Source organism: Parasteatoda tepidariorum, chromosome 8, assembly GCF_982258835.1.
Source record: "Parasteatoda tepidariorum strain Cologne lab strain chromosome 8, Ptep-v5.0, whole genome shotgun sequence".
Classification (NCBI taxonomy): Eukaryota; Metazoa; Arthropoda; class Arachnida; order Araneae; family Theridiidae; genus Parasteatoda; species Parasteatoda tepidariorum.
Genome location: NC_141762.1, coordinates 66,773,962 through 66,783,894, shown reverse-complemented (window position 1 = coordinate 66,783,894; position 9,933 = coordinate 66,773,962). Strand labels below are relative to the sequence as shown.

General features: G+C 34.3%; 4 protein-coding genes across 4 annotated transcripts; 3 read left to right on the top strand and 1 right to left on the bottom strand.

The window, feature by feature from the left end:
* The first annotated feature begins 3,251 nt into the window (after nt 1-3,251).
* Nucleotides 3,252-4,153, top strand: LOC147806226 (uncharacterized). The gene is made up of 2 exons (XM_087149608.1): nt 3,252-3,720; nt 3,810-4,153. The coding sequence occupies exons 1-2, from the start codon at nt 3,252-3,254 to the stop codon at nt 4,151-4,153; spliced, it is 813 nt and encodes a 270-aa protein (XP_087005734.1).
* Nucleotides 4,154-4,422: 269 nt separating this feature from the next.
* Nucleotides 4,423-4,953, top strand: LOC147806225 (uncharacterized). The gene has a single exon (XM_087149606.1). The coding sequence runs from the start codon at nt 4,423-4,425 to the stop codon at nt 4,951-4,953; it is 531 nt and encodes a 176-aa protein (XP_087005732.1).
* Nucleotides 4,954-5,199: 246 nt separating this feature from the next.
* On the top strand, nt 5,200-6,141 carry LOC147806224 (uncharacterized). Its single transcript, XM_087149605.1, has one exon. The coding sequence runs from the start codon at nt 5,200-5,202 to the stop codon at nt 6,139-6,141; it is 942 nt and encodes a 313-aa protein (XP_087005731.1).
* A 3,031-nt stretch (nt 6,142-9,172) lies between these two features.
* LOC147806223 (uncharacterized) lies at nt 9,173-9,730 on the bottom strand. The gene has a single exon (XM_087149604.1). The coding sequence runs from the start codon at nt 9,728-9,730 to the stop codon at nt 9,173-9,175; it is 558 nt and encodes a 185-aa protein (XP_087005730.1).
* Between the last annotated feature and the right edge of the window lie 203 nt (nt 9,731-9,933).

Below are 9,933 nucleotides of genomic sequence, written 5' to 3'. Positions count from 1 at the left end.
ATTCTTCACTTAAATCTATTTCAGCTGCCATATCTTTTATTTCAATTTTTAACTGCACTTCATCATCAGCTTTAATTAAATCATTTAATTTTTCTGTGAGCTGAGATTTTAAGCTCAAAAGCTCATTCACTCTCATTTCTTTCGTGTATTCATTCGAAATTTCAATTCCTATCGTATTTTCAATCTTAGTTAAATGCTTACTAAATGAAATTCTTAACCTTTTTCGTTTTTCCTTAATTCGTTCCAAATCCATTTTATATATTAATAATTCAATAAATTGGAACAAAGAAAAATGGACCTACCTCAAATCTCAGCGTTTCACTATCTGAAGATATTTTCATCGACAATATTTATTCCGTGACATTCAATGAATGTTCGTAATTCATAGATTCCTCGTAATAGTTTTATGGATTCGTAATTTATAAATCACCACAATTTCATAATTCCATACTATATCACGTCCGGTGGTCACCATGTAATATTTATTTTATTCTATCAAGCCTGTAGGTTGAGTTATTCAATAGTAATAGCCTGTCCGTTGAAATTGTAATGATTTTCCAAATTTCTCTTTTTTATATATTTATTAAACAGAACAATAGGAACACTAAACATAAACACAAATAAACATAAAAATTTTCTGATTGTTCATTATACATTCAAATCGGATTTTTCCGATCCTACGAGATGTTTATCCCGCCAGTTCAAGATTCATTCTGTTTGAATTCTCCCTCGGTTAGGGAAGACGCCTAGTAGAAATCCCTTTTGTGGGGATTTAACCTTATTCGTGGCTTGAGTTGCCACAGGAACAAATAAAACTAGAGAGAGCAAAAGCAGAATTGGAATTGTTGCGTAAGCAGCCAGTTCAAAAAACTAATAATAATTATTCTGAAAACAAAGTTGAAAATTGCGAGTCTCTGGATTCGATAATAAAAAGTATAAAAACTTTAACTATTCGAGTTCCGAGTCAGCCAGAAGGGTGGGGTTTATTTTTTGCTTCTTTGGAAAGGTCCTTTGTAACAAAAAATGTACCCGATAAATTTAAGGCAGAAATTCTTTTGAATTTACTAGGCGAAAGAGCGTCAAACGTAATTTCTTACATAAGTGATGATGAACTCAGTGACTATGATAAAATAAAAACAATTGTAATGAGGGAGTTTGAACCAACCCCCCAGTATTGTTTAAAGAAATTTAGGAAAACTACTAGGCACACAAATGAAACCAATTTGCAATTTGCATCACGTTTAACTACTAGCTTTAATTATTATTTAAAATTGAGAGAAGTGTCTGATTTTGAAAAGCTATAACAATTAATTGTATCGGACAAATTATATCAAACTTTAGATAAGGAAACCGCTTATCATATTAGCATTAGACAGTCTAGCGGCTGGTTTGATCCCGTAAGTTTAGGCAAAGAAGCTGATTCATTTTTTGTCTCACGCGGAAAATCTTTAACGGAGATCAACTTCTACGGTCATAAATCGTCTAATATGAGAAATATGTCTAGAGCAGTGATTCTCAACCACTGTGCCGCGGCACTTTTGTGTGACGCCAAATTCTTAAAATGTGCCGCCAAATATTAGAAATGATACAATAAAAATTATAATGCTTTTTATGTTACGAGTAAAGTTTAAATTAAAAAGAAAAGTGGATGTATATATATACTTTTTATAATTTTTCCAAGCTTCAATAGCGTGAACATCTTTGTCAGCGATTGTCTTGTCTCTGACATTCTTAAAATAAGTTAAAATAAGAAGAAAGTGTTTAAATTGTCTTTGACACATAATTTTAAGAAGTGTTAAAATAAGTCGGAAATTTAATGACTTTTAAAATTATTAATTAACAAAGGAAAGCAAGCTAAATATTAACTTTCAAACGGAAATAAAAAGCTAATCATTAAAGTAAACTATGCAATTAATAGTTATAAAACAAATTAACAAAGAATAACTAACAAAATAATAATCTAACAATTAATAATTAGCAAAAAAACTAGTTAACACGAAATCACAAAAAATAACAATGAAAAAAACAAAAGTTGATAACTATAGAAAACAAGCTAACAATTAAAATCTAGCAAAAAAGTAAGTAACTGTTACTAACTAATAAAAAATTAGTCGGAAGAAATAATTAATTCCTTAATAAGCGTGCTGTTGTAGTACATATTATTTTATTTAACATTCAAAATTATTATCACAAACTATTTAACACAGTGTATTATAGGTAAGTAAACAACTTAATACTAATTTTTTTCATTGTGTGCCGTCAAATTTCGAAATCGTTAAAAGTGTGCCGTCACAAAAAAAAGGTTGAGAATCACTGGTCTAGAGCATTTTTGGCTGATAGCAAGAGTTTAAAGTATATTATGTGTTCATCGGAAAGTCATCCTTTATATAAATGTAATTATTATTGGGGATTACCGGTTTCTGAAAGAGAAGAAGTAATTAAGAAAAATAACCATTGTTTTAATTGCCTGGGAAAACATTGAATGAGTAAGTGTAATTCAAAATTTTCTTGTTCGATATGCAGGCAAGAAGGAAAAAATAAAAGACATCATTTCTCTTTACATTATCCTAGAAACGAAAGTATTGAGAATGGGAAAAGCGAAAATGCTAATGAAGCGGCTGTAGGTAGAGAATTTCTTTCCCCCTCTCCTAGAGTAAACAAATCTTCACAGTCGCCGATCGCACCCATATTTCAGGCGTCTGGCTCTACTCAAAGTCAAAACAATAGGATTCTTTCATCAAGAGTAATAAATCAGAGAAAAACTGTTTTGCTGAGTACGATTAATTGCTTATTGAAAGATAATCGAGGAAATAAATATAGAGTCCGTGGAATATTAGATCAGGGTGCAATGAATAATTTTATGATTTTAGATTGTGCAAATAGCTTAAACTTAAAGAAAGAAAAAACAAACATAACGGTTTGCGGTTTAGGTGATACATTCACAACAATTAAATCCTTTGTTAATGCTACAATTTCTAATTTTGAGGGAAGCTTTGAAAGAGATTTAGATTTTTTTATTGTACCTAAAATTGCAGATTGTATTCCGTCAAAAATGATAAAGATAAATCTACCTGAATTAGAGTTTATTAAACTAGCCGATGAAAACTTTAATGTTCCAAGTCGTATCGATGTACTTTTAAGTGCTGAGATATTTTGCTAGTTATTGCTGCCAGGTCAAATTTATCTGCTTAAAGGTACTTTGATTTTTCAAAATACAGTTTTTTGGATACGTGGCTTGTGGTAACGTTCCCATGGAATCAGAGGAAAGGATACACTGTGGATTTATTCAGGATAATACTGAGCTAAACAAAAATATCGAGAAATTTTGGGATACAGAAGAGGTGCAGTGTGAGGTACCCAAAAATAAAGAAGCAATAATTTGCAAAAAGCACTTTGAGGAAAACGTTAAAAGAGATAAAACGGGGAGGTATATTGTAAAAATGCCATTAAAAGATGATCCGAGGTGTTTGGGAAAATCTAAAGATATCGCGCTTAAAAAATTAAATTCTCTGTGGAATCAGTTTTTAAAAGATCCTGAATATTTAGCTTTGTATAGAGATTTTTTAGGCGAGTATGAAACATTAGATCATATGACCGAAGTTTCGGAATGTGAGGAAGAAGCAGGAACATATTATATTCCACACTTAGGAATTTATCTCCCGGATAAAATGACAACAAAGCTTCGTGTCATGTTTAATGCATCCTCACCAACAACTTTAGGTACTCTATACAATATAACGGTGGAGTTATTCAGGAAGATCTATTTAAAATAATTAAAAAATTTCGCAAACATATTTATGCATTTGTAGCTGACATCACACAAATGTATAGAATGATTTTAATTAATCAGAGTCAAACTAAACTTTTGAGAATTCTTTGGAGGGAGGGAGTAAATGACCCAGTTAAGACTTACGAACTCAAAACTGTCACCCATGGCGCAACCAGTGCACCTTACCAAGCCACAAGAGTTTTATTACAGTTAGCAAGAGATGAGTCTAACCACTATCCTCTAGTTTGTTCAATGTTAGAAAAAAACTTTTATGTTCACGGTGTTTTGAGTGGTGCTGACTCCTTGAGTAAAGCAAAAAAATTACAATCAGAGTTATCAAAGGCTTTAAATAGTGGAGGTATGCTCCTGCTCAAGTGGTACTGAAACAACCCGGAATTGACAGGGTCTGACAATAACTATAATTTCCAAGATGAGACAAAGACACTCGGTGTAATTTGGAAACCTGCCGATGATCATTTTGCGTTCCAAACTTCCATTGAAAGTACTGTACCACCAACAAAGAGATCAGTGCTGTCCACAATAGCACGTATTTTGACCCTCTTGGTATATTGGGTCCGGTGATCACAAAAGCGAAAATCTTTTTACAACAATTGTAGTGTCTTAAGCTTCACTGGAACGATCCGCTTCCTGAAATGGAGGCTCAACAGTGGGAAAGCTTCAGCACTGCTTTGCCATCAATTAACAACATCAGTATTAAGAGATGCATTTTAATAGAAAATCCAGTGCATATTGACCTTCACGGATTTACGGACGCTTCCGAATCTGCCTACGGATTCGTCATTTATTGTAAATCATATTCAGACGACGGAACCTTTGAAATGAACTTGATTTGTGGTAAATCAAGGATATCACCTCTTAAGCGTGTTACCGTTCCAAGATGGGAGTTATGTGCTGCATTCCTTTTGGTAAGACTGATAACAAAAGTGAAAAGTGCTTTACAATTTGAATCAACTGACATTTTCCTGTGGAGCGACTCGATGATTGTCCTCTCCTGGATACGGAAAGAGCCCTTTCATCTAAAAACATACATTGCGAACCGGGTAGCATCAATTCAAGACTTGACACAAGTTCAACAATGGCGTCACGTATCTTCCGAGAACAATCTGGCAGATATCATCTCCAGAGGGATGAATCCTGAGAAGTTGATTGGAAATAAACTGTAGTTCAAGGGACCTGCGTTTCTGGATGAGCGAGAGTATCCCAATCGGGAAATTCCGTCTTCGATCCTAAATGATGAGTTCACCTGCGAGATTAGGCATTTAGAACAAATTAACTTACCTGTGCTTACTGTGACTTCTAACCCTTTTATTCTTGAATCACTTGATATTAGCAATAGTTATTCTAAAGTATTTCATGTTATTAGTTATCTTTTCAGATTTATCCACAACGTAAAGAATTCTGGAAATAGGATGTTGGGGCCTCTTACTACGAAAGAAAGAAGTAAGAGTGAAACTTTTCTGATAAAAAACGTTCAAAGTATAGAGTTTGAAGAAGATCTCAAGTGCTTAAGGGCTCAACAAAACGTGCCACACAAAAGTAAGATAAAAAATTTAAATCCGTTTTCAGATGAAGAAGGAGTGTTAAGAGTAAATGGCAGAATAAATCATGCTAATGTAGAATTTAATAGTAAATTTCAAATTATCCTGCCTAAAGGTCATAAATTAACTAGGCTAATTTTAGAGTTCTATCACAAGCGATATTTTCATTTAGGACCTACTGCTTTACTACATTATGTTAGACAAAAATTTTGGCCAGTTCAGGGTAAAGCAACGTGCAGGAAAATTGTGCACGATTGCATTGATTGCTTTAAAGTAAAACCTTTAGGAGTCGAACAGTTAATGGGAAATCTCCCGAAAGAAAGAGTAACTCCCGATTTTCCTTTCAATTGCTCGGACACAGATTTCTGTGGCCCATTTTTTATAAAGTATAAACATCAACGGAAAGGAATTCACCATAAAATTTATGTTTGCATTTTTGTGTGTTTAGTCACAAAGGCAATACACCTAGGATTAGTAACGGATCTAACCTCAAATGCCTTTATTGCGAGTTTAAAGAGATTTGTGGCTCGTAGGGGTTTATGTTCTAAGTTGTTTTCGGACAATGCCACAAATTTTACAGCAGCCAACAAAGAATTAACAAAATTAGATAATTTGGTATTAAAACCAGACGATTGCTTGGCTAACTATTTAACAACTGAGGGAATCGAATGGCACTTTCTCCCACCGAGAGCACCCAGCTTCGGTGGTCTCTGGGAAAGTGGCGTTAAAGCCTTTAAATTTCATTTTAGAAGAGTTGTGGGCAATTCCAGATTGAGTTACGAAGAATTCCTCACTGTCACTACCCAAATATAAGGAATTCTAAATTCGCGACCGCTAGTACCTCTGTCACCTGATTCTGATGTTTATGATGCATTAACTCCTGCTCATTTGTTAATCGGTAGACCTTTAAATGCTATTGTAGAACCAAATTTAATTCAAAATAAGGAACTGTCTAAATGGAAGAAATTAACTAAAATAGTTCAAGTCTTTTGGAAGAAATGGCATATACAATACCTTAACAATTTACAACAGAGGTCCAAGTGGATGGTAAAAAAGGATAATGTAAAAATTAATGAGCTAGTGCTCCTTAAGGATGAAAATCTACCCCCGCAAAAATGGGCATTAGGTAGAATAATTGAGCTTTATTTTGGCAGTGATAAACGTATCAGAGTCGTTAAAGTCAAAACTCAATCAGGAATTTTCAAACACCCCATTTCAAAAATTTGTATTTTACCTATTAATGTGTAATTTTTGTGTGTGTGATTCAATGTTATTGTTATATTGTGTTTTTGTTTTATTTTCATTAATTGCATTTAATGAAATAAGTGAGAGTTAATTGAATGTAAACATGTCAATGTGGGGCGGGATGTTCGTGCCCACTGCGACACAAGCGCCATCTCTTAGAGTTTTAAATATTTGAATCAGTGTTAAAAGAGTTCCGCAATCAAGCGAATGTGTCTATACAACAGTGAAAATGTGTGTGTATAAAGGTTTTAAATAAAATAATTAATGACTACAGTCTATTGTAAGAGTTAATGAAATTCAAGTAGAATTGCACCTACTAACGGATTCAACTATGCATCTCTTTGTAGAAAAGGGGATATGAGGATGGGTTTCAATGATCTCCAATCGCTATGCGCAGGCTAACAACAAGTATATGAGTGCTGGCTATGGCGCGAACATTCCTTCCTCTTATATTGTTTATCTAGATTATAACAACTTGTACAGGGGAGCAATGTTGTCCCACTTACCAGCAAAAGATTTTCATTGGTCTGAAAATTTAGATATCAGTGAAAATGACATTTTAAGCATGACTGATGATGACCAAGAGGAGGGGATGATATTAGAAGTAGACTTAGAATATCCTGCAGGCATGATTTACACAATGATTTACCTGTCGCGCCCCAGCAACTAAAAGTTACAAATGATATGCTATCTCCATACTCACGAAGAGTGGCAGCAGAATTAAATGTAACTAAATCCTCTAACGTCTCAAAATTAATTCCTAATTTAAAAGATAAGAACCATTACATTTTACATTACAGAAATTTAAAGTTATATTTATAATTAGGATTGCGATTAAAGAAAATACATAAAATTTTATGTTTTAAACAAGAAGCTTGGCTTCAATCATTTATTAACTTTAACACCGATATGAGGAAAAGAGCGAAAAACTCTTTCGACAAAGATTTTTATAAATAAATGAACAATAGTGTTTTCGGCAAAACTATAGAGAATCTTCGAAATCGTGAAAATATAGATATTGTAATTGATAAGAAAAAAGCAATAAAAATGATTGCCTCCCCCTCTTTTCGGTGTTTCAACATCATAGATGATAATTTTGTTTTTATTTCGCGACATGTCACATCTCTTACACTAAATCGACCTTTATACTCGGGATTTTCAGTCTTAGATATCAGTAAGATATTTATCTATAAATTCCACTACCTACATATAAAACATAAATATGGTTCAAATGCAAAATTGTTTTTTACGGATTCGCTCTGCTATGCAATTCAAACTGAAGATATTTACCCCGACATGCTCGAAAATATAGATTTATATGATATGTCAGACTATCCCAAAATACAATTTTTTGCACAGCGATAGAAACAAGAAAATCCTCGGTAAAATGAAAGACGAATTACACGATGTTGTAGTGCGAGAGTTTGCTGGACTCCGTTTCAAAATGTATTCTCTGTCAAGCGAGGAGGGTGAGAAAAAAACAGCTAAAGGTGTAGTCAAAAATGTTAGAGGAAAAAAAAAATTAAAACACAGTTATTATAAGAAATGTTTTTTCGAGAACTCTCGAGTAAGAGAAAACATCAGCTTTATTCTGTAACTACAAATAAACTAGCTCTTTGTCCTCTCGACGACAAAAGGTACATTTTGGAAAATGGATGTGACACATTGGCTCATGGTCATTTCAAAATTAACACTATGTAATTTAAGTGTTCAGTTAATTAATTCATTAACTGTATCTCTTAATTTTATTTTGTAATTACAACAATTACATTTTATTCATTTATTTATTATTATTATTTTGCGAATTGAAGTAATGAGCGCGGAGACGCAATTAAATATATGGTATTGAATGTAAGTCAACAATATGCAACTTGCTAGCTTTTACATTCTTTTATTTCCACAGACATACACAGACGAACGATAAATAAAAACATTAATAATAAGAAAAAGTCGTTTGGTTGCCTAGCAACCAGCTGGAGTTGCAGTTATTATATCGGCAGACGATTTAAAACAATTATTAAAACTAACTGTTTATTGATGACGGAACATCCTCCCCACCCTGGTCAACCTCAAGAAGGATGATCAGCTGTATAGGTCAAGTTTTAGTCTTTCCATCCACTCTTAACACGCATGTTCGAATTTCCCCATCACGTCCCTTAATTAGATTGGTAATTCGGGCTATCTTCCACACGTGTCTGGGTCTGACATCTTCTTGTAGTAGCACAAGATGTCCTGCACGGATGTTGAAGGATTTATGAATATTGCGAACTTGGGCATAAGAGCGAAGTTGCAGCAGATATTCTTTGGACCATCTTTTCCAAAATATATCCAACACGTCTTGTTGTTGTTTGAAGAGTTTCGTAAGTCTTGGATTGTGGATTTGTGGGTATAGATGTTAATTTTCTACCCGTTAGGAAATGTGCCGGTGTCAAGGCTTCCGTATTGTCCTCATCTCCCTCTTCATATACAATGGGTCTGCTGTTAAGGGCGGCTTCTATCCCGACTAGTACAGTTGATACATTTTCTTTATCCAATAGTGCCCGACCAAGGGATTTACGAAGACAATTTTTCACTAATCCGATTAGGCGCTCCCACCAACCTAACCAAGCCAAGCCCACCAACCTAACCAACTAAACCAAGCCGCTCTGGGTACGATGAACTTCCAAATTATGCCAGTATGAGCGTAAAACTGTTGCATTTTAGTAGATGTAAGAGTGTTCCATAGAAGTATTAGCTCCTTATTTGTAGCGTGGAACGTAGCAGCATTGTCACTATAGATGGTATGTGGTAGTCCTCTACGACCCACAAATCGCTGCAATGCTAACAGAAACTTGTCTGTCGAAAGATTTGACACAAGTTCGAGATGTATGGCTCTGGTCGTTGCACAGGTAAACAGTACAATGTAAGTTGTGTCTAAAGGATTCAAAGTGCGAACGTGTACGGGGCCAGCAAAATCTATTCCTGGGGTGAAAGATGGTGTAACTGGACTTATTCTATCAGTTGGTAGAGGAGCTTCAATTTGAGTGCATCGAATTGCTCGTGACATCTTGCATGGTAAGCATTTGTAAATCACTTGTTTGATGGCTTGGCGGCCTCGTAGAATCCAAAAATTTGAACGTAGTTCTGAAAGCACTATTCTTACACCTAGGTGATGCATTTTGATATGTGTTTGACGTATCAGCAGACTTGTGAAATGATGAGAGCCGTCCAGCAGAATTGGATGCTTTTGGGACTCTGATAAACTCGAAAACTGTAATCTGCCACCAATACGTATTAATTTATTTTCAAATAATGGTGTTGGATTTTGTTGAGAGCAAATCAGACTGAAAGTCACGTAGAACAAACTGAAAACTTAACTTT

Bases quoted from the DNA above. Each gene is read 5' to 3' on its own strand.
- LOC147806226 (XM_087149608.1), top strand. From the start codon at position 3,252: ATGGAATCAGAGGAAAGGATACACTGTGGATTTATTCAGGATAATACT. The intron at 3,721-3,809 runs GTACTCTATACA...ATGCATTTGTAG, and splicing joins ATCCTCACCAACAACTTTAG to CTGACATCACACAAATGTAT.
- LOC147806225 (XM_087149606.1), top strand. From the start codon at position 4,423: ATGGAGGCTCAACAGTGGGAAAGCTTCAGCACTGCTTTGCCATCAATT.
- LOC147806224 (XM_087149605.1), top strand. From the start codon at position 5,200: ATGTTGGGGCCTCTTACTACGAAAGAAAGAAGTAAGAGTGAAACTTTT.
- LOC147806223 (XM_087149604.1), bottom strand. From the start codon at position 9,730: ATGCATCACCTAGGTGTAAGAATAGTGCTTTCAGAACTACGTTCAAAT.